This window comes from Pongo pygmaeus, chromosome 10, assembly GCF_028885625.2.
Source record: "Pongo pygmaeus isolate AG05252 chromosome 10, NHGRI_mPonPyg2-v2.0_pri, whole genome shotgun sequence".
Classification (NCBI taxonomy): domain Eukaryota; kingdom Metazoa; phylum Chordata; class Mammalia; order Primates; family Hominidae; genus Pongo; species Pongo pygmaeus.
The window spans coordinates 89,304,337-89,329,164 of NC_072383.2; the positions used below are offsets into that span (position 1 = coordinate 89,304,337).

General features: G+C 38.5%; 1 protein-coding gene across 4 annotated transcripts in view; it reads right to left on the reverse strand.

The window, feature by feature from the left end:
• Window positions 1-19,401, reverse strand: part of CCER1 (coiled-coil glutamate rich protein 1) — a 55,343-nt gene extending 35,942 nt beyond the window's left edge. For 2 of the 4 annotated variants that reach the window (XR_008492879.1, XR_008492880.1), the window contains exons 1-2: window positions 17,635-19,401; window positions 16,975-17,115 (exon numbers count right to left, since the gene is read on the reverse strand). Coding sequence is in view for 1 of the 4 variants with exons in the window: in XM_054443515.2 (XP_054299490.1) it covers window positions 17,718-18,929 (1,212 nt within the window). In the remaining 3 variants the exon portion in view is untranslated. Of the gene's footprint in view, window positions 1-16,417; window positions 17,116-17,567 lie in introns of those variants that run through there. The other 2 variants (XR_008492882.1, XM_054443515.2) reach the window with 2 other exon arrangements.
• Window positions 19,402-24,828: the final 5,427 nt, after the last annotated feature.

Genomic DNA, 24,828 nt, shown 5'->3' on the forward strand with positions numbered 1-24,828 from the left:
CTTAATAACTAACCTCCCGAATTCTTTTTCAGGTAAATCAGGGATTTCTTCTTGGTTGGATCCATTGCTGGTGAACTAGTGTGATTTTTGGGGGGTGGTAAGAAGCTTTGTTTTGTCATATTACCAGGCTTGGTTTTCTGGTTCCTTTTCATTTGGGTAGGCTCTGTTGGAGGGAAGGTCTAGGGCTGAAGGCTGTTGTTCAGATTCTTTTGTCCCATGGGGTGTTCCCTTGATGTAGTACTCTCCCCTTTATCCTGTGGATGTGGCCTCCTGTGAGCAAAACTACAGTGATTGTTGTGTCTTTTCTGGGTCTAGCCACCCAGAGAGTCCTGGCTCTGGGCTGGTACTGGGGGCTGTCTGCACAGAGTCCTGTGATGTGAACCATCTATGGGTCTCTCAGCTGTGGATACCAGTGCCTGCTCCAGTGGAGGTGGTGGTGGGGTGCAATGAACTCTGAGTGTTCTTAGCTTTGGTGGTTGAATTCTCTTTTTTTGTGTTGGTTGGCCTCCTGCCAGGGGGTGGCGCTTTCCAGAAAGCATCAGCTGTAGTAGTGTGGAGAGGTACCAGCAGTGGGTGGGGCCCTATAACTCCTGAGATTATATGCTCTTTTTCTTCTGCTACCAAGGTGAATAGGGAAGGCCCATCAGGTGGGGGCAGGGCTAGGTGTGTCTGAGCTCAGACTCTCCTTGGGCGGGTCTTGCTGCAGCTGCTGTTGGGGAAGGGGGTGAGATTCCCAGGTCACTGAAGTTGTGTACCTAGAAGGATTATGGCAGCCTCTGCTGAGTCATGCAGGTTTTCAGGGAAGTGGGGAAAAGCCAGCAGTTGCAGGCCTTACCCAGCTCCCACACAAACCAAAGGGCCTGTCTCACTCCCACTGTGCCCCCACACAGTGGCCCCAAGTCTGTTTCCAGGCAGAGAGCAAGTTGGGCTTGAAAACTTGCCTGAGGCTACCTGCCTCCCAGCTGTGAAAGAAAAGAGCTTGGTTCTTCCCATGCCTGTGGAGTCTGCACACCAGATATGTGCCCTCCCCCAAGTTCTGGCCAGGAGGCTTCTCACCCTATTCAAATTGTTACAAATTTCAGCTAGAGAATTCTTTCTCTCTGTGGAGTTTTACCCCCTGCTCCTCTGGTCACCCTCCCTATGGATCCCTGTGGTGCCAGGCAGGAATGGCCTGCTAGGGGATGCAGCAAGCTCCCAGAGCCTTTCTGCTGCTTCCTCTACCCCTGTATTTCACTCAGCTCTCTAAAATGACTCAGCTGCAGGTAAAGTCAGAAACTTGTCCTGCAAATTGACCTTCAGCTTCTCCAGTGGGGGTGTGTGTTTGGGAGAGAAGGGTCTCCCTTTCTCAGTTCTGCAGTTGGGGCCCTCACAATATTTGGGGTGTTTCACAGGTCCTGCAGGAGAAGTCTGCTTCATTCAGAGGGTCTGTGGGTCCTCTCGGGATTGCTGGTTTGTTCTCGCAGTTGATCTGGAGCTAAAATTCATAAAGTGAGTTTCCACAAGCTGCTCTGTCCTGAGCTATAATCTAGTCCTTCCTCCAGTCTGCCATGATCACTTCTAGATCACTTTTAATTTCTTAGATGGTATTTTCACATACTAAAGTTTGAGAGTCACAAATCCTAACTTCAAAAATAACACAAACGAGTCATTGAAATTTGTTAATGCACAATTACATTATATGTAAATTGGGGATAACTGTATTCACCTCATAAGATCACTGTGAAGATTAAATCAGATAAAACCAAGATAAAACATATGAAACATGCAATGTCTGGTACTATTTTTTGTCATTATTATTGACTTTGAGTTTATGGTTTCCTGGGCCAGTTCAATGGAAAGAGAAGAGATACGATATTTTGAAAGACAAGAGATAATATATTTTTAAGAAAGCAATTCGAGTAAGATTGTGAAATGTACACATTACTGATTACAGTGAAGCCAGAAAAATTTGGCAGAGTGAAATAAAAATGAGTTCTGGAGGGTCTGAGACTCTTAACAATTTCAAAGAAAATTTGTAATGAACTTATCTGGAGAGTTAGCAGGATGGAGAGTGGAAAGAAAGCCTGTGCTCCTTCACCTTAAATTTCCAGAATCAAAGTGTGTGTGCGTGTGTGTGTGTCAGTAGTATGCATATAAAATTGTTGGAAATGTGATAATACTATCAAACATACATGAACATACATGAACATACAAAGATACAAAACATATGACATTGGGCATTTGATATGTGATGATTTAAAATCCTTGAGAGAAAATAAAATCCTATCTCTATTGCATTCAAATAATCTTTTTCTCTCCCCTAAAAAGTTGTGTCAGTCTTTATGAGAGTAAAGGGTTAGAGAACACAACAGGGGAAAATTGTCAAAGAACAGGAGGTTAAAATGTAAGATTTCCTAGTTCTAGTGCCTCTTGGCTATGTCAAGGTGCAAGATATAACCTCAAAATTAAGTTATTAAAGTGGAGTTGAAGAGCAATGGGGCTGAGGTCAAAGGCCTGTGACAGAGATTGTTGCATGGATTTTCAACATAGCTGGAGGATGGCAAGGTTTGAGGGTGAGAAGAAGATTGTACTCTAGAGGCAAAGAAATAATCAGTGAAAGGGGGAATAGAATACAGGAGGCTGACTGATGAAAAGTCGTAGAGTGTAGTGGAGCCACAGTCAGAATATGCACCTCGTTGACATTAGGTCGAAAGAGTAATGCTTTATAAGTGAGTCAGCATTGTGAAGTTGAAAATTCTTCCTGCTTCTCTTTCCTCCAATTTCCATGAGCATGAGAGAATAAGCAATGCATGCTCAGGCAGATTCCAAGGAATCAAATACCTCTGAGGAGCACCAGATTTCAGTAAGACAGAGATCTGATCTGTAAAAAGGTTGAGAACGTGGGGAAAGCCATTTATTGTGGAGGGGGCAGGCACAATTTCCTGACTGCTCTCAGTGCCCTTAAATAGAGCCTCACTCTAAAAAAGCGACCCTGCTCTTGGGGCTTAATGTTCTGTGGACATATCTTGAAATTCTTAACAAGATTATCTTGGAATTTGTGTTCTGTAAATGGAATCTGATGGAATATTAGTAGATGTGCCAGAGCTTGGAATCTTGGCTCACCTGTGGTACTGCCTTTCCACTGCTTTCCCGCCTCCTCACCTTCTCAGGACAGAATCACAGCTATCTGCTCCCCTTCACCTGCCCAGTGACCACTGCTACCCATAGTGGGGGCCTAAGCATGGGTCTGAGAAGGTACGAGATCAGGTGTATGAGCCCCACAGCTTGAGTTGTGGGCAGGACCCAGGTACCTGTGAGGGTTTGCACTTGCCTCGCATGTATTTCCATGCCCCAAAGAGCATGAGATTAAATAACAAAACAAAAGAACAAAAATGCCACATAACTGGTTTAGAGATAAATCACAGGAGGAAAGTGATTTTTTTTTTTTTTTTTTTTTTTTTTTTTGCCTACTTTTTGTACAAAGAGGCTTGCACTGACATTTTGCGCTGGGCTCCACAAATTTTGCAGCTGGTTCTGATTGGAGGTTTCCAAAGGTCACAGTGGCAAGAGTAGAGAAGGCAGGCAATGGTGAAGAGTTGGGAAAAAGGAACATCAACAAGACTTTATGGGAGGATGGATTCATACATTGAGATAATGGAGCTGATGAACTTAACATTTTGAAAAGTGGCCAAGGGTAAGTTTGCAAGATACAGGAAGTTAGTCTGTCAAAGATCCAAATGGAACTCTGGCCAAAATTTTAGTAAGTACACTGAACTCCGTTGCTTAATTTTATTGCCCATGGCCCCTGCTCAGGGTACCAAACATAGAGTTGAGAGGTTCTTATAAGTTGCTTCAATAAATCCTTTCCCAGGGGCTATTTAGACACTTCACTTCAAATTTGAAACCACTCCTCATAGTGAATACAGGAGTAAACTCATGTTATTTGTGAGCAGGACGAAGCCAAGGGAAGGCAGTGGAGACATAGTATGAGTCTCATGATGAAGAGCTGGTTACAGCCAAAACATTAGTGAACTTACAAAGGAATCAGAAAATTCTTTGAGTCTTGGGTTTCCAGTGGCCAAATTTTTACCTCTAATGAAAGACCTTAATTCTTCTCAGGTTTATCTGTAAAATGGGGATGATGATGATTCCTGCTTTTTGACTGCTCAGGGCTGTTGCAAATGTCAAAGTACATAATTAATATAAAGTTTCTTTGCAAATAGCAAATATCATTATTTTAATTCTATACCCCTGGTGTTTTTTTTTTTTTTCTTTTTGAAGGCTTATGGGATGCTTTGATTGCTCTGTGGCTGCATTTAGGAGAAGGAAGCTGCAGAAGCTGCAGTCATGCTTCATCACTTCCAGCCTCACATCTCTTGATAGTTAAAGCCTTAGGGTGGAGCAAGGGAAAATTTAAAATAACAAAGCAAAAGCAAGAGGTGATGTTCCAAAGCGGAGGAAGGCTAAGTTTATATATACAAATGTCAAGTGTGTATGGGTGAGTGCCTCAGAACGTTTATATGTTCTATATAAATATAGAAGTAAGGAGACTCTCTGAATAGGAAGAAAGGTCTTTTTCTTCTGAATTTTAGAATATTTCCTGCTCCATATCATTTATCTACATCTAAGTAGTCTGTTTTTCTATTTTAATGTCTCCTCCTATCTTTCAATATATTACGGAACGGGCTAAGATGTAAGCGGGCTTAACCTTGCCTTAGTCACCTGTTTCATTCACCAGTGGGATATCCCACCTAAAGGAGCTGTCACAAAAGAGCAGCTATGAACAGCATGAAAAACAGCAACAACAATTATAACTCGAAAGAGATGGATGAAACCCATTGTTATTTCATTAAACAGCAATGTTGGGGTTTTAGGGAAAAAAGCTGTAAGCAATGAGTCCAGAAACTAAAATTTGAGTATGATTTATCATGCTACACCCATAATTAACCAATATCCCAGAACTAATGTTTTTGAAATATCTTTTCACCAACAGATATTTAAGTTCTTAAAGTAGATAATATCTATATATCCAGTTTTGTAAGGTTTTTGAGAAGAGTCTTTAAATTTATATTGTGTCCCCACCAAAAAATTGTATTTTTCCTTCTGTGTAGATGAAGGTAGTATTATTAATAGCTAGAGTGGGGTATATATACATTTATATTAACTCAATTTTCTTACATGGAAGTGCTTGTACAGCTTCTTTGAAAATATCGCCACCTAGGGGAAATTAACGAGTTAATGCAACATCTGCAATGCACCACATATGCTGCGTAATATCTAATGGCATATGTATTTAAGGAAAAAAAATATGCAAAACTGTGTCATATTTCAGCAAATGTGGTGGGCCTCCTAGGAAAAATAGACTACCTTGTAGACCTGGAAAGTGTGCTTGTGCACAATTTTATTGTTATTTCTAACACAGAACTGCATGTAGCTTTTGTTTATTCATTAGGGCTTGATTTTAATGACTTTCTCCATATCCAGAGAGATTTTAGAATATAGAATTTTTTACAAAATAGATATCCATTTGATTATGAGTATAAAACTTATATTTTTGGCACTATTTACAATTAAAAATAATAGTTTTAATTAGTACAATTGTTAAGATTCTTACATGTAAAAGAATTTCTATCTCAATTAAGCCTCAGAAATTAACAAAGATGTTTCTCCTTAAACTCATTTATTTGTTTCTGAGAATTTATAACTAGATCTCCAAATGAGAGCAAGTAAAGTGGGAAATAATTTAGTTGGTTCATTCAAGTAAAAATGGGTTATTTTTCTGTACTTGAATTTCTGATGTTTTTGATAAATGTCTTAGAGAATCACTGCATTTTCTGAAAGCACATTTAACATAAAATATGATCCATGTTATAATCTTTACATGCCATGTTGCAGATATGGGAACTTGAAAGAATGCAACATATCTTTAAGTTGAAATGGATGCTGTAGCAGCCATGAAAAATTTATGTTTTGTTTTATAAAAACAAGCTACTAATTTCAAAATCAACTTTCTAAAAAGTCAAAATATAATTTTAAATTAAATCACATGCTCTGAAGATAATTTTTGGTTAATTAGATACTTTTGGATCATAAATTTTAATGCATCAAGATTATAAAGTAGGCAAGAGTCTAATAGGGAAAAAACTTAAGGGATTATTTGAAAAAGTTTTATGTATGCTGTGTTTACAATTATTAGAACAGTTGTCAAACTGTCTAGCGACTGCCTGTTAACTCAGTCTTCCCCATTAAGTGGAAAACCTCTTGGTAACAGTGAGTATTTTTATATACAATTATTCCTGAGGTGCTATTTGAGCAGTGTCTGTTCTTATTACTTGGTGTCCATAGAACCAGTGGTTAAACAATTTGAATATAACTCCTAGATGTATCAATAGCGTTTAGAAGAATGCCTGGCATTTAGAAGGAACATGAGACACAATGGGTGAATGAATGAATAAATAGCCCCTCAAATTAGGCCTGTCCCCTGCTTTAAGTATATGTTTATGGAATCTATAACCCTCTCACAAAAAAATGAGTCTACTGTAGAAGGCATAGTTAATCTTTGTAAGGTAAAGGTAAATATGAATTATTCTATCCCTTTTGAGATTATCCCTGCCATAATCATCTTTATAGATAATCAAGAGCTAGTGGTACACCAAAGGAAACTGTTTTGTCATACGAAATTATATGTATGTAATTATTTATTTTGTGTATATATATACACAATATATATACATATTGTGTGCATATCTCTCTATATATAGACATAACATTTTAGAAATCAGTAGTATATTTGATCATGGAATAGAAAAGATTCTTTGATGAACTAAGATGAATTTATATACCTGGATAAGTAAACTTGATATTTTATCCCTGCTTATTAAAATCATTTAAATTATTTGGAAGTCCACCTGTAACATTCCTTAGCTATGCTAAATGCAAGAAGCACTAATTATCTTCAGTTTGCAAGGTGAATATGTTTTAAGGTATACCAACATTTAAACTCTGTCTTTTCCTTTAATTCTGGCTGAATCTGATGGGACTTTTAGTGAAATAGGAGTTATAATACCTTACCTATAATAATGTTCTTAGACAAGTTCTTATTTCTTCCTAAATCTAATCCATATTGTCTATTTAGATTTTTGCCTGCCCTGAAATTTGATACTTTCATGGCAAATGTTTTCAACCTTTAACTTTCATTCTTCATTATATCCATTTTCTTTCAACTGACCTCCAGATACTGCTATTACTTTGCTTTTATACTGTATTTTATTTTTTTCCTAATTGTGACTGCCATGTAGCAGCTCTTGGGCTCTTCTCCTGCCAGTAGCTAGCAGTTTTCCATTTCTACCTACTTCCATTAGTAAAGGCTGATTTCTAATTTAGAGAATTAAGAATTCTGCAATCAGAGTGAACTTTATACTTTCACCTTAGAAGAAAGGTAAAAGGGGCCAGGGAACTATTTTAATGATGTGAATATTCTAGCACAGTTTTGCACTCTGCTTCTTTACTCTCTTTAAAACGTCTCATCACATAAATAATTTATCACAGAACTTTTGGACATCAATTACTGAGACTCAGCACTTTTTCCGGGACAGCATTACAATATGCAGTATGACTGCAAAAGTTTGGCTTTAGCTATTGACTCAAAGTTATGTCCTTGAATAATATGAACTGAATCTAAGATTTCATCACACTCCCCTCCATTTCAGAGTGGACTTAATGATATAAGGAAACAGACTATGTGGTTTCCAACCTCTGTCACCTATTAGCTGTGGGATCCTGGGTAACTTGGTCAAGAGCTCTTAGCATTGGCTTTCTCACTGTTAAACTAAGCATATGTTCTTAGCACAGGTCCTACACAAGGTAAGCACTCAGCAAAGTGAAACAGAATAAAATAAGTGTTGGCTACGTTAAGCTTCACCAGGTACTCTAAATTGTAAAATTATAATAATCTAAAAATGTATTTTCATGTGCCTTTTAGAAACAGGAACATTGCCATGAGCATTTTTAAGATGGTTTATACTCATGGTGATTCTGTGGCCCAGCAAGTTGGAACCAAGAGCTTCTTGTTACATTAAAAAATTTTGTATTCAGTTCCTGTGCAAATCTATGCATGAGGACAGGGCTACTATACCACACAGTTTAGAGTACAAGAGATGTGGTTGAGTCTCTACTTACTCCTTCTTCTGCTTTCCTAATGAAGTAAGTTTTAGTACACACATGGATAAATCATTATGCTTCTCTGTTGGAACTACCTAAGAATCATAGATCATTTCACAGATTTATTTTTATTCTTTTTTTAAATATTGAAATTACTTATTAAGGGCTTCTTATGTGCAAGATTGTGCACTGGAAGTAGAAAGATGATCCATTCCTTGCCCTATAGCCTTTTCTAGACAGAAGAGAACCACAGGTAATTAACGATAATTTAGAAAGGATAATGGAAGTATCAATAAAGTGAAGTGTTAAGGAAGTACAAAGCAAGAAGTACAGAGCACCTCTTTCTAGAAGCACTGTGGAGGAACTGATGAATGCATCACTAAGGCAGCTGTAAATGCAGAAACTGTCTCTCAGGCTAAGGCAGAGCCCACTCGTAGCATTGATTTGTGCTCCCACTAGACCTAGATAGCAGCTGGAAAGAGCTGGGAATCAGGCAGCAATAAAAATATTAATTATCTTTTGGGTGCCAGACCAACAAACAAGCAAGTTTGTTTCTTTCCCTAACAAGATGTACTCTAATTAGTGGCCATGATCATTAACAGATTACACCATGTTTGAGTCCCAGGAGGTGATTGACTATCACAAGTTCTGCTTTCACTACCAGGCCAATGGATACATACTCTCATTTTTATTTCTCGAGATTAAAGTGTTAAGCATTATTTAGTTTAGCAATTTCAAATTTGATAATTGTCTTGTTTATTGTCAGTATTTAAAGGAAAACAAATACACTGTCAGCGCAGATTGTGAATGTTAATTAGTGGTGTTACTGTCAAAAGGAATTCGAATAGACGGAAGTATTGTAGAAACACCTTTAGATAAAATATGATTCATGGAATAAAATTATTATAACTTTATCAAAATAATAATCCACAGACATACAAGGACTCTTGTGGGCCAATGTTTTCCCCCTTTCCTTCACACACTTTGGTAGTTTATATTTATGGCTTAGTCTTGTAGGTCAAAAAGATACTAACTTTTAAACACCAAGCCATATAGCAGCATATTCAAAAAAATATTTTAAATATCTATCCTAATACGGTGCTTTGTCACAATACCATTACAGTACTCTTTTTGCATTTGTATTAATGCATTATGTGTTCTAAAAAATGCATCTGTGAATATAGCACAACAACAGCTCATCTATCATTAGCTTACATTTAAATGTTTTGCCTTTGCCACTAGGTGGCACCTATATATTAATAGTTGGAGAGCATAAGTTCTACATAAGAAGGCAATATAGACAGTCAAGGAGAGAAAAGTAAGCTATTTTATTAAATTTGTTTTGTATTTAAATATTTGTTCAGGAAATAATGTAGAATTCACAAAATTTTTTTAAGACTAAGGGAAAGCATTAAATACTCATTATTCTTTTTTAAAAAAAGACGAACATTGATTTTGGAAAAATCCACCAGGGGTTGCCAGGGGAACATATAGAGCCATTTAGTCTTGACCTCAGCTTGCCATCCTATATTATAATCTCCCAGTTCAAGGAAATTCTGCAATCAATAAAAATTAATAAACAATAAGAACTGTAATTATATATGGCAGGATTAAAATTCTGCTTTTGGTGGTACTATTTAATGATAAATGTCATATGAAATGTGTAGTCTAATAGAAATTTTTGTGATAAATGGTAAATTAACACCAGTTAAGAGTCTTAAATTACTAGGACTAAAAGTGACATGCTAGAAATCTAAATATATTCATAGGAGAGGATACACAAATAATGCATGAAAACAGAACTATCAATCATTATAAAAATTTCAAATGCCCTCTGAAACCATCAGAAGATGCCCATATTAATAGCTTAAATAACAGCTAAAAATGCCAGTTAATGTCAAGTCTAAATTTTTAAAGAGAAATGTGGATTTCTAATCTTAGGTGTTAAAAGTTTACTCAAAATAGCCTTCCTGGGATTATAAAATATCACCAATAGAATTTGAAAGAAATCAAAAAGTAGGACAACATACAATAATCATTAAAATTTTATGACAACTCTTGGTACTGTCTGTGCTTCACTAAATATTGCATTGCATTTATTTATTGAAATCACAGTATTGAATTTAGGCAGCACAAGCTTAATAGCTGAATAGAAATATAGTGTCCAGCTCATGAGAAGAGTGCATGGATAGTATGTGATTAGTGTCTTAACTTGAGAATAACCATTCTAAAAGCAACATCCAAAAAAGAAAAAGAAAAAGATTTAGAATGAAGCAAGCAGCCTAGAAAGAAGGTAAGTCAAAACCTATGTAACATGAACAATGGTGTAAATAAGTAGGGGAGCTTCTCCAAAAGATAGTCCAAATACAGTCAAGTCCTTTTTGTGTTTGAAATATAATACCTCTGTTTATTTCCCCATAGTGCAAAACTAGGACCATTTGGTGGAATTGGTGGTCAAAAGCAAAAGTCTTCCTTTTTTTTTTGTTTCAAGGTAAGCGTCTTGCTCTGTCACCCAGGCTGGAGTGCAGTGGCACCTCTGCTCACTGCAACCTCCACCATCTCCTGGGCTCAAGCCATCCTTCCACCTCAGCCTTCTGAGTAGCTGAGACCACAGCCATGGGCCACCATGCCTCAGATAACAAACAGGAGGAATTAGAAGAGAGTTATTTGGAGGATCAAGACACTGAAGAATACACTGAAGAATATACTTTTTGATAGAGATGGAGTTTCTCCATGTTGCCCCTGCTGGTCTCGAACTCCTGGGCTCATACAATCCCAAAGTGCTGGGATTACAGGCATGAGCTATTGCACTGGGCAGGACAATTTTTTTATTTTTTTAATTAAAACTAGAACTTCTTATTGCGGGAAATAGGACCATGTATTTTAAATTGTAAAAAACAGTTCTGCATGTGATCTTCATATAGAAAACATTAATATATTTTCTGTATAAAAAGAAAGGAGGAATACAAGATTTGAGCTGATGACCTTTCTACATACAAAGTCTACAAGCTTTTTATTTAAAGCCATGGTTTGTATGTTAAATTTTACAATAATTGAGATAATTATAGATACTTTAGTAGTTGGAAATGAGTTAGAAATACATACATGGTCTACATGTTGGAAATAATTTTGTTATACTAAGGTAGACCCACTAGGGTACTATAGCATCTGCAGTGGAGAAATGACCCTAGCAAGTTGTCAAAAGTGACTAGGGGCTCAAAGTTGTAGGGCATTAGGACCTAGTGTTCATAGCTACAGAGAACATTTTAGCTCTATTATGTAGTATCCTATAGCTGCCCATTAATCAAGGAGGACAATTGTCAGTCACTCCCCTTGGGAATCCGTCTGAATATAGGATTTTTCTGTTAGAGAAACTCTGCTATGTGCCTCTATTTATACAAGTATTTATATGTAAGCGGATTTCTAAAATGGTTGACATCTAAAAGTTAAATTCTGCACTTGTTATATCCATCTTGACTGGATTTATCTTGAAATGAAAGTATACTTGATTTGAGGCAATGCCAGAGAAGTATTTAAATGTATTTTGTTCCAGGAATATATTTATACATTTGTCTCAAACACTCCCTCCCTGCCTCCCACCCTGCCCCTTGTAGTAGAACTACTAGATCATATTACCATGCAGCAATATATAGGTAGAGCAGTAAACGATTTTCACGGGGCCTGAAAGCTTAAGGGAATGAATAACTCCTCCCTTCTGAGGCCCAGTCCCAAGACGCAAGACCACTTGCGCCAGCAGCGTGCATCAGCAAGATAGCAAAAGCGGGACGAGAGCTGCCCAGAAGACACCTACCCTGGCCAGAAGACACCTACACTGGCCGGAAGACATGTACCCCTGAAGACAGAGAAAGAGGCCATCCGGGTATTACGTAGCAGTCACGTCAGACTGGGACACTTCCTGTTTACGGAGGACTATAAAACCCCTGTCCTGTCCTCACTTGGGGCTGACGCCATCTTAGGCCTCAGCCCGCCTGCACCCAGGCGTTCATTAAAACAGCATGCTGCTCCACACCGCCTTGCATTGTTTGTTGGTTCCGCTCTCTGGGCTCGAACCAATACAAGCACCTTTCAAGCAGTATATTCTTCAGTGTCTTGATCCTCCAAATAACTCTCTTCTAATTCCTCCTGACCACAAAAAGCACTTATACTCTAGGATGACTGATTCCAGCCCAGTGGCCTGGCAAGGGTGAATTACACCTTGCATATCACACTCTTGACAATTGTGTGTACTAGCATAAGAATTATAATTGAAACAGGGATTTAAGTATCTCCTCTCTAGGTGCCTACCCTCCTTGGACTGAGGTCAAATTTATTAAAGGAAATTTTGTTTCTAGATAGGTTGTTTGAAATAAAACAACAGTATGTTCAAGTAACACAGTGTACCTACAGCTTTTAACAAAATTGAGGACTTGGGTCCTGAAACAATTTCCTTTGATTTTCAGGTATTTTATCTATAAAAAGGGACATAAAGCATTAGTTCATAGGATAGTTATATGTTTAAATGTGATAATGTATGTTAACCACCTTGCATGTACTCAAATGTGTTTTGAAATCTAACTACTATGTTTTGACAGTTTAACTGTTCTACATAAGTGACTTACAACAGGCATTAAATATTGTTTGGCATTTTCATATATCTGTATCTGTATCTTAATCTACAATGAGCTTAACTTTAAGTGTAGCATAAAACAGAACCTTCAATAAAATGGTAATATTAGGAATGATATCCAGTTATCTTATACACCTATAAAGTTACCTATAAATTCTTACGAATATTTTACTAAAGTAAAATTTTGATTTTATTTTAATTATAGATAAGAAGCAACAAAGCAACATTTATAACAATTTATCCCACTCAGGCATTTGTTCCCACCAAATATGTATATTGATATACATACACATAAAATATTCCTGTGTTAGATTGTCATCACATCACTTATATAAACTATTAACCCACTACAAACAAATTTTTTTTTCAAGTATTACAGTTGCATTGATTTTGAAAATATGCATTCAACTATCCATTGCTTCTATGGAAAAGGATGGGTAATTCTTAGCACCAACAATTAGAGCATTAATGTCAACCGTAAAAGGAAACATCATTGACCTGGGGCAAGGGCAGGGGCAGAGGGCAGATAAAGGACAGAGAATATTATCTTGGGAAAGAGTTTAACTCTAGCGATTTAACTGGTTCTCATACAGTCTGCATAATGGTATCTGCAGCTCAAAGGTAATGTATCTGATTAGAGTTACACTAGGGGAAATAGGGCAGAGTTAATGAATCATTTTGTTATTTTGGGAGATTTTACACTTACAGTTGCTCGCATCACTAACAAGTAACTTTTAGACACCACATAATATGTCTGTGACCTCATTTGTGTATTTACTAAATGCTTATTATAACTAGGAAGTATTGAATGCCACTGTTCGGAGTGCTTGGCAACTATTATCTCACTTAGTCTTTACAATCTCATTTCATCCATGAGGTAGGTACTATAGATGAGGAAAACGAGATGTCAAAATTTCAGTAACAACCCTGAGGGGTCACACAAGTAATAAATGATAGTTTTGAATGCATAAACCATAGTCTTAATCATTAAATTCCCATGAGGCTTCTGCAATGGATCTAACACCTGGGTGTCAGTGCTGCTGGTTCATAGACCACACTTTAAATATCATGGCAGTAGACCATGTGAAGTGTCCATTTACACACTGTTTTACCAGAAGCCAAAACTACATTTCAAGGACAAGCTTGTTCATATTTAGTTCGGTGGTATTAATAACAACTGAAATATCTGATATGTCAGCCCAATAGAATTGCTATGAGATTTTCTGGGCCTTGCTAATAAATTTAGACTGAACTAATGTTCAGAAATTATGTGAGATAACTATATAAAATGTAGTTTAACATATAATGGTCAACAGTGTTTTGCAGTTATAATACAATTCTTCTTAAATATTGAGTATTTTGTCTTCACAATATACCTAAGTGATAAAGTATAATCACTAACACTGAGGAAACAGAAACCCAAGGCAAGTGGCCACCACCACATGTCACTTAGGCAGCAGAACAACACACATCCAGGCCTTCCCACTCCACATCCAAATCTTTTCTTCTCTTCCATTAGCCGACCTTGACATTGAACTGTATTCCACTAATTAACTAAAACTAAATAAAGAAAAATGCTACTTAGCTACTGAAACAGCTAAAATAGCCACATTCTGATTTTGATTTTAATATATAGATAATCAAAGCCAAGGTGATCTGACAACATTAATTTTCAGTTGTCTTACATTAACATAAACCTTATTGAATACAAAACATGGCTGCATGTATCATTTTATTATGCTGCTAAAAAAACTATAATTTAAGGACTCTTTTTAGTGTTATCTACTCCCTTAACCCAAGGTCACCTATGGGAGATGTAGCATTTATTTCCCAGATCTGTAGGTTTGTGTTAGCTGGAGGAGATTGGTCATTTCACCTCTACATTTATCTTAATGGAACTAAGTATGTTACAAATACTGTCTTCCTCATATACGGATGTTCTAAAATTTTATAAAATCATACTCAGAGTTCAGAGTTGATCTCTAGATGTCAAGTGTATTTGCCATCTTTAGAGGGCTAATATTTTCATGGAAAATAAAATTCCTCTAAGTTACTGTGGAGACAAAGTAATGAAGACAAATCAAGAAATGCTGTCAGTCTCTAGAGGATGAAAATGCCAGAATCTCTACGTGAGAAAAAAACCTCAGAATAGACAGCAACGATGCTTATCAAGTCCAAGCCCTATAATCATGTTTTATGATTTATAATGTTGTTTTTCTGACAACTGGAAAAATAGCTCCATTCTTGAAAGAAATGCCTAACTGGCACCTCATCCTCACTGTGTTCACCCAATAAAGTTTGAAATGATTTTAATAATAATGAATTTATTTTGGAAAATTGTATTTTCTCTTCAAGTGTACACATACCTCTAAAACTAAAAACTGTGCAAGAGGCTCTCCATGGGAGTTGAGAACTACGGTGCTCCAATCATGCTGAGCAGGAAACCCTAAGACCCCTCATTACATGATAGTGGGTAGTTAGAATGGTGGGTGTCCCGGGATGACCAATCCCTTCGACCCCTGATGTGGGTTAATTATTTCATATTAGCCGTCAGGATTAGTAAAGCAAGCATCACAATATCTGGCTAGTTAAAAAAAAAAAAAAAGGTCAGGTAGAGAATCATCAATGACTAATAGTTTTCTCCTCTCACTAATTTTTGCTGGTGTCTATTCCAGAAGATATGGATGGCATAAAAGTCAATAGAATAGATAATATGGATTCTGCATACTTCTCTCACTTGTCCTTGGCCATTGCTTCCAGACATGCTGGTCTTTCTATCCTCAGTTCCTCAAAGGCATCAAGCTCCTCTCAGCTCTTGGCCTTTAGACTTAGGGGTCCCTCTGCCCACAATAAACATCCTCAGCCTTACTCCTGGGTTCTCTAGTGATCTATGTTTTTATAGTGGTACATTTCCTTCAGACCACTTGCAATGAGCAATCCATCTAACTCCTTTAATGTCCGACTTTTCTACTAAACAATAACAATGTCAGAATGGGGTTTTGCTTATTCACCATTGTATTCTTATCACTGTTCACAGTGCTTGGCTCCCAGTAGTTCAATATTTGCTGAATAATGGTTCATGAACAAGAATGTAGACTCCTGAGGCATTGCACATGTTTACATCCCTTAAAATAACTAGTGAATAACACCTTTGCATTTGGAGGCAATTAATATGTGGGGAATTCTTAAATTTAAAATATTTTGCAGGAAGAAATAGAGAAATGTCCAGATGGGATTGTGAATAAATTCAATCGTAAATGAAAAAAGGCTTCTCCAGGAGAGAACATACTTAACTTTGACCTTTTGATTGAGTGTCATGAGTAAAGTATTTATGGGCTATGACTTGCATGGATTTATTACCTAGCTTCAGGAGCTGGATTCTTGATTTCCCTCTACTTACATATATTAGAACAGTAAAACACATAGGGATGGCTACTTTTAATTTTATAGGTCATTCAGAAATTTCATCTTGTAGAAAGTAATGATTTCTTAGAGTTTTGGTTATTCACCACTGCAATTTGGAATGCTTGGTGTAATTTTAAAATTCCTAAGTTTTTCCCCCTTTCTTCTATTCATCCTTTTGGCCACTGAAGCATTGCTGCATGGATTTGTGATATTTCAATAATGAGAAATGAGAGGCAAGTTACTTTGATTTAATACTTTTTATTATTTAATAGCTTAAGCTTATCACCTTGAAAACTGTAATATATTAGTAACAATCAACATTCAGGTAAGACATCACCACATATTCTTCTCTTCAACAAATAAATGCTAACTTGTGGTTCAAAGTCAAAAGATGTAATTTCTGAGAAGGCAGGTTTAAATTCATCATCTAGGGATATTCTGGAAATATGCTATGGATGGAACTTTTATCAACTGTCCAGGGAGAAATGTATTATTACTTCCTAAAAATGTTTGAACAAAAGCCATTATTTTGAATGATGTATTCTCCATAGGTAATTGCTGTTTAGACATCAGAAACTAGCTCACAGACTCACACTTACACATCTTTGTTTTACTCTTCTTTAAAACAAAGACAAATTCAAAAACAAAATAAGATATTCCACCCCCAAAATGTAGATAATCTTTTTATCTAAAAAAAATCCATTCTGGAAAACTATTTTTATGGCTCCTCAGAACTTAGGATAAAGACTATATCCAATAAGGAGGCTTCAAAACCTAAGCTATGTTCCATTGTTTGCAGTTACCTTGGACTTTAACTAGATGTGCAAGTTGACTTCTGACCATGGGGAATCCTCTCCATGACTGGATTATGGATTGTTGAGGCCATGGCAGATAACCAGTTCCACAGAAGCAACTTCATGTTCTTCTGAGGAAGATCCATAGCACTGTGGAACAAGGAATATCAATAAGCGATGCCACAAGAGACTGCAAATGGGGTTAACAAAATACAACCCTCAAAAATGAACTCTGATGGTGGAAAAATCTATAAGGAAAAATATTGTTGAAAAAATACAGGGATTAAAAATGGCTTCAGTTATGTTAAGAGCACTGGTGAACATTTAGTAGCGTTAGAATGTGCTTCTTACGCATGTAACAAACTATCTCTTGATTCCAAGCTCATTAAGTGGCCAACTTGTATAAATTTGTTTCAAAAACAAACGCTTTTTCAGCATTGCCAGATTTAAAAAAACAACAGCAACTCTGTTTTCTAGAGGGGAAAACACCAAATGAAAATATTCAAATGGTAGTTATAAAATACTTGGCCTTTAATCAGTTCCAGTAAAATTATATTTGAAAGCTCCCCCACCACCCATCCATAGTCATACACATACGCATCAAATTTTAAACATTTTATAATGGCCAAAGAAGGTGTTTACATAGATTTGTTTATTAATGGAACTCACTTTTTAATCAGTTCTTAATAAACTGCTAATCCAGTTTAGCCTCAAATCAGTTCCATCCCTTTTCTCCATCCCTTTTCTGATGTCTAACAGTTAAAGTCCTGTGCCATGAACAGGGATTCCTGTGGCACTTTGGGAATTATATGCTCTGGGTTTAAAAAAGTGCAGCTTATAAAGTTCTCTTTCTTTTCTTCAGCCTCTACGAAGATTGATAAAGGCATTTCCAGAGGCAAGTGAAATTCTTCCCGTCTCTGCTTGTTCTCCTCCAGGACCTCCTCTTCCTCTTCCAGCTCATCCTCTTCCTCCTCCTCCCCCTCCTCCACATATTCAGCCTCTTCGACCTCTTCTTCCTCCTCATCTTCGACCTCTTCTTCCTCATCTTCAACCTCTTCTTCCTCCTCGCTCGCCTCCTTTGCATCACACACCTCCTGGTCATACTCCTCCTCATCATTTTTCTTCTCCTCCTCTTCCTCCACCAGCAGCCGGGCAAGAGACTGGTTTTCCTCTGGGTTGGGACTGAATGCTAGAGAGGGATTCTGCACAAAGCCATACAGAGTTTCCTGCAGTCCCCAGGTTTCCTCGCTGTCGCCAGGGGGCGCGTCGTTTCCGGAGGATCTGGCTGGGGAGGCCTCGCCGCTCACGGTGGCCTTCTGCGCCCGCAGCGCCTCCTGCTGACGCTCCACCTTCTCCTGCTGCCGCATGTCCTCGTAGATCTGGTTCATGATGAATTGGGTGGTATTGGGCGGCGCTCGCATGCCAGGCTCTCTCCACTCATACAGTTTGACCGGCCGCGGCAGCGTGCTCACATCCGCTGGCGGGCTCCGCGGGGAGGAGCGGCGAGGGTGGTGGCGCAGGCCGCGGCCTCTGCGGCCCCAGCGCTTCTTCCTGCCTGGGGGCCTCACCCAGCCAGGGTTCCAGGACCCGCTCCAGCAGGAGCAGCAGCAAAAGCAGAGAGGGTGCAGGCCATACACCCGAAACACTTGCACCGGGCAGGGGAACTTCCAGAATCCTGGAGGGGGTGGGCGCCAGGGCCCTCCCCAGCACCCCCAGTTAGAGCACACGGGTGGTTGGAACCAAAAGCCCGGGCCGTGCTTTTGCTTCGGCTGCTTCCTTGGGGGCCCATGCTCGGTCTTGGGGCTATATCGGTGTGGCCCATTGTACACTGGAGCACCCGGGCGCCTTCGATGGCAGGACGACCAGGAGCTCAAGGAGGCCGAGTGTGCCCAGCCACAGCCGCCGCCGCCGCCGCCGCCGCCCAGGTTCAGAGGGTCTTCCCTTGTGTCGAGGGTCTGAGTCATGGTTCAGGGAGCTCCGAGAGGTCCAGATGGTAGCGACCTGAAGCTGTCGTCAAGTTTTGCCAGATAGGACGGTCAGAAGAGCCTCGTCTCGTCAACCTGTCTCTCCACGCAGCGCCACAAGTCTAACCCTGGGATCACGTTTTCCTCTCCAGGAGGCTGCTCTCTTCCTGGTTTGCACACTCTTCGGTAGTAATCGCTTGTCCTTCGCACCTGGGTTGTCTCGCCCAGGTGTGCTGGGTGGGACTGGGGCTGGGTAAGGATGGTGGGGGAGGAAGGTGTTGGCAGGCGACACGCAGTGAGACCCACTCCCGGGTCCCCCCCCCACACCCGGCTCTGCTGAGGCACGGGCTGGGGCCGGGGGAGGCAGGAGTTGCGCAGTTACCTGCTGCTCCCTCTCAACCCAGGTGCTTCACTGTCGCCGTCCTGGCAGGACTGTGGTGGCGAGGCAGCGGCAGCCTTTAAATACTGGCTGTGGTCTCCCGCGTGCCCACCGCGTTCTTGGTCACCCAGGGCAACAGCCAATTGGGGTCGAAATCGTCCTCCCTGTGTGCAAGGCCGGGTTCTGTCTGGAACCAGGCTCCAGGTGAACGTTCGCAGGGGGCTTGTGACGCAGCGTTTGGGGGAGGTGAACCCAGGCTGGGTTTCTGCTGCTCAATTCAAGCAAGTCTGGAGGCAGTTTATCCGAAAGCTTTGTATCACCTTGAGGCGGGGGTTTAGAAGATGGGCCTTCATCTGAACCCGGTGGGGGCGGGAGAACTTGAGTTTTGAAAACCCCACGTTCTACACCTTTGGAGGGCCTAAGGGATAATGGAAAATTACTGGAGAAGGAAAACTTGGCCCAACCTCTTACCTTCTGGCCGGTGCCAACTCTTCTTACTCCTGAGAATTGGGATTCATAATACATAAAACAAGACCACAAACATTTATTATTGCATGTGCTCACTGACAACTAATCCTGTCATCTACCCTGAGAGGTAGGCGTATCCTATCACCTGTCACAGATGAGGGAACTGAGAGGTTAATTTCCGCATGGTTGTGGGGCTAATAAATTTCCCGGCTACGATTTAAGCCTAAACTTGTTTGACCCAAAAGTTACATTCTTAATGACATTGCTATGTGTTGTACCAAACCCCCAGTAGGACCCCTGTGATAACTAAATGACATACATTTGGGAAGGTACTTTGCTATTGGTAATATACCATACATGTGTACCTCGATTAAACAAATATTATTATTACCAGGATGAGTACCACAGGTTTGTCCTTGGAAAGAGGAATATTCTGATTGTTTTTCCTTTTGTCCCTTCACTGACCATACAGCCTATACACGGGAAGCCTTTAAAGCATTGTGGTTAAGCATATGGGTTTTAATTTAAATAAATGGGATTCAACTTCAACTCACCAATTATTAATCTGTGTAAGCCTCAGTTTCCTTACCCATACCATGATTATACTACCTTTTCCATACAGTTATGTAAAGAATTAAATGCATATAGCAGGTCCTCTAATATTAATGTTTTGCTCAATGTCATTTCCTTATAACGTTGCTGAGGCAAAACAACAATAACAAAACCACATTTCATTATATGTCTTCTCATTTAAAAATAGCAGTTTCCAAGAACCTGTGATGCTAAGTGAGGACTTACTGTAATTCCTTAAAGTACTTAGTGCAGGTACCCTGTAAGTACTCAGTAACTGTTAACTATCATCCTTATATTTAAATACTTCATGACTTCTAAAAGAGGTGATATAGTACATGTAAAGGCACTTGTGCTTGATGCAAAATTAGGCATCCCCACCCTGGCTTGTGTCCTTTTCTTGTCCTTTGTAAAACGTCAAGGAAAGTGCTACCATACTTGGTCCTAGAGAAAACCATCTCAGTGTATATCCCTTTATTACTTTTCTGGGCTGAGTGGAATTGCACAAAATGGAAAACTGCCTGCTGGGAACTTCAGTCTATATAAGGCTCCATAAAATGCCAGAAAAGCAAAATGTGTGAAAGCCCTGAAGCTGGCAAAGGTCATTTATGCATTCCTGGCTGAAAATTGAGAACATTATAGGGGGTCTTGGATCAGGACTCCAACATTTGCCCTGAGACCTGTAGAATCCACAGGCTTCATTTAATTTCATTTGCTCTGTGGTTTGCTGAGGACATGCCTGCTTGACTCAAAGTACAGAATGCTGACATGTTTAGCCTGCAGTATCCCTTTCTAGATATGGACTCACCTTTGGCAGTTATTCTGACCCTGCTCTGCTTACTCAAAATGGAATGGTGAGAGCCCAGATTTATTTTTTCTAAGGACATGTGTGTTATGCAAAAATGGGTTTTAATTGAGAGCACTACAGATGGACCATGTTGCTGTATTGAAATTCCAATCAGTTTCTTTTTGTTTTAAAAGAGATGGTTAACTCATTTTACAGGTAATTAAGGACATCATTTTTTGATCAGTCGATGTGACCTTTATACAGTTAATCTTGGCATTATATACTTTTTGCATGGTGAGAATATTTATTCTCCCTACTAAACAACTTTGACACGTTATTGGCTTGCCCGGACTTTCTTAAGAGAAGCAGCAATTTATTATTTTGATTATGATTTTAATTTTACAGAGATTGGAATTACAATACAAGTTTTGAATGTACTGGTAAATCATCCAAGAAAATTTACCACTAAAGCATGTTAAACAAAAAGTCAGACATCCAATTAATTTTTAAAGACACTTTTATAGTTCTTTTTTTAGTGACGATTGTATATATATATGGCACCATGTGATATTTCCATACATATATACTATATGGAATGATCAAATTAGGCTAATTAGTGTATTACTTCAAGTATTTGTCGTTTAATTGTGGTGAGAATTTAAAATCCTCTCTTATAGCTATTTTGAAATACACAATACATTAGTGTTCATTGTAGTCACCTTGATGTGCATTAGAACACCAAAACTTACTCCTTCTCCCTACCTGTAACTTTGTATCTGTTGACCAATGTAAGGACACATTTTTAATTGACCCATATTCTTTCAATACCATGAAATGAAATATTCTGATTCAATATTGAAATATAACACATTCATCCTGTTGTTGAATATTGTATTAGCTTTCTGTTGCTGCATAACAAATGATCACAACCTTGGTTACTTAAAACAATATACATTTATTATCTCAAGGTTTTCAGGAATCAGGGGTCCAGGAATATCTTAGTGGGCCCTCTGTCCACGGGTTCAATAGTCTGTGATGTGGTTTGGCTGTGTCCCTACCCAAATCTCGTCTTGAATTGTAGTTCCCATAATTCCCGCATGTTGTGGGAAGGAGCCGGTGGGAGATAATTGAATCATGGGGGTGGTTTCCCCATACTGTTCTCATGGTAGTGAATAAGTCTGACGAGATCTGATGGTTTTCTAAGGGGAAACACCTTTCGCTTGCTTCACATTCTCTCTTGCCTGCCGCCATGTAAGACGTGATTTTGCTCCTCCTTTACCTTCTGCCATGAGTGTGAGGCCTCCCCAGCCAAGTAGAACTGTGAGTCCATTAAACCTCTTTTTCTTTATAAATTGTGCAGTTTTGGGTATGTCTTTATTAGCAGCGTGAGAACAGACTGCTACAGGCTGTAATTAAGATTTTGAATGGTTTGAGTTCTCATTGATGTGCTCAATTCAGAAAAATTCACTCCTAAGATCATTTATGGCATTGGCAGAATTTATTCCCCATGGCTGTAAGACTGATGGCCCTGCCTTTTAGCTCTCTGTTGGCTGGAGGCCAGCTTTAGGACTTGAGGCCACCCACTAGTCCTAGGGGCTAAGGACAGTTCTTAGACACTGCCCACAGCAAGAACTGTGGGCTTCCTCAACGGGGCTGCTCACATCATCAAACTGGCAAAGAGAATCTCCATAGTTCCTCCTAGCAAGATGGAAAGTTACAGATGTAAATACAGACATATACACGTGTGTGTGTGTGTGTGAAAGTGTGTGGCTGTTTATGATAATCCTGGCCTTGACATTCTTGCCTTAACATAATCTGGGGCTTTCCATCATCTTTGCCATAGTCTGTGGGTTAGAAGCAAGGCCCAGGTCCCTGTGGACACGCCGTGTGGAGGGGTTGGGGGAGTGGGTATTACACAAAGGTGTGAACACCAGGAGACCAGGAGGCAGACAATCTTACCATCTGTTTCTCACATATATAAAGTAAATTGAGTCAAATATGTTGTTCATACTCACTTGTTGCTACTTTATTTGGAAGATTTTAATGACACTGTTGGCCTTTTTGAAATTGTAATAAGTGCCGTATGATGGCGTAGGCTCTACTATGTTTTATGTTGTGCAGAGCATTATGTTTTTAAGTTGAAAACATATTGCAATTTTGGTGTTGGTTTTTGTGCATTTTTGTGACTTGAAAAGAAGAATTCTAACACTTGATGGCAGTAGTAGCTCATTCAAAATACAGTCAGCAACGGTTCTTATACAAAACAAACTGAGAAGTAAACAACTCATTTTTGTGTTTTATCATGAATTCCATTTTTAAACAATTCCAGGTTGCAGTATTAATTACCTTATTCTTGTGCGTAGAATTGGGTGTTTTTATTATACTTTAGCATTTTTCAATTGGCTTTGAAAAAGCAAACCTCTGCCAATTAAACTTGTAAATAAAATTCTTCAGAGAGATGTTGGATATGCCCGATCCAGTCAGATAAATTAAATTCAACAAATATTTTTTAGATCCATCTATGTCACTAATACAGTGCTATGTGATACAAAAATAAATAAAATGCATGCTTGCCTATAAGTAGTTTTAAAGTATAATGTATTCTGGGGCAGTAGGATGCAGTGTTCATTTTTTTCTTGGCAAATAACTGGTAATATTTAAAGAAAAATAAACATATATAGCAATTGAATAGTAAAAAAAGCAATTTGATGCTTAAAAATACATGTTCTGTCAGGCTTGCCTTTTCCTACTGCAGACATCCACGCAGTAGGATTTTAAAACCAAAGGGCCAACGCCATCTTGTGGTCACAAAGGCTAAGTACAAAGTATTAAGCCTTTCTAGCTTTTCAAAGCTGAAATAAAGAGATTCAAAGGGCATATTGCTTTCTCTTAATAATTTGGGAAGTTTTGGGGTTAGTTTGCAGATTTTTGAGGTGTGTTGTGCATCAGGGAACACCATTGTGTTTTTTTTTCCATTTATGAATCCTCGAGTCATTTTAAGCAAATTTTGAAGAGGGAGTTAACTTTGTGATGACAAAGACAATGTTTCTATAGATTCAGAGAAATAAGAAATGCCAGTTTTACAAATCATAGTACTATGTGTAGATATTATTTGCTACCACGTCTTGAAATTATTATTGATCCTATAACAATTCAAGATTTGCAGAGGATTAACACAACATATTGTAGTTATCACATCTGAAAAACCTGGACACTCAGAAATACTTAGATAGGAATTGTTAGCCTGGTCATGTTTGCTTATAAGTAGTTTTAAAGTATAATGTATTCTGTGGCAGTAGGATGCAGTATTCATTTTTTTCTTGGCAAAGAACCTGTAATATTTGAGAAAAATAAACATATATAACAACTGAATAGGTAAAAAAAAAATTTGATGCTTAAAAATATACGTTGAGTTTTAATCAGAAGTCAGTTTTAAATTTAGAGTTTTCAAATAAGAATATGAGGTATTTGAAATGGCCACTTAAATATGATACATTTAGCAGGATCACTAAAATATTATCATCACAATTTAAGAGTTATAGTAAACACTTCGTCCTTCTAGGGTTCATGTCAAACTGCATCTGCAATTATGACAGGCAGTCATAATGCCTGTGAGAATGTCGGTTAGCACCATAACATTTGTAAAATATTGCCCTTTTTATCCCAGTATTTTATTTATTTCATTTTATTTCTTG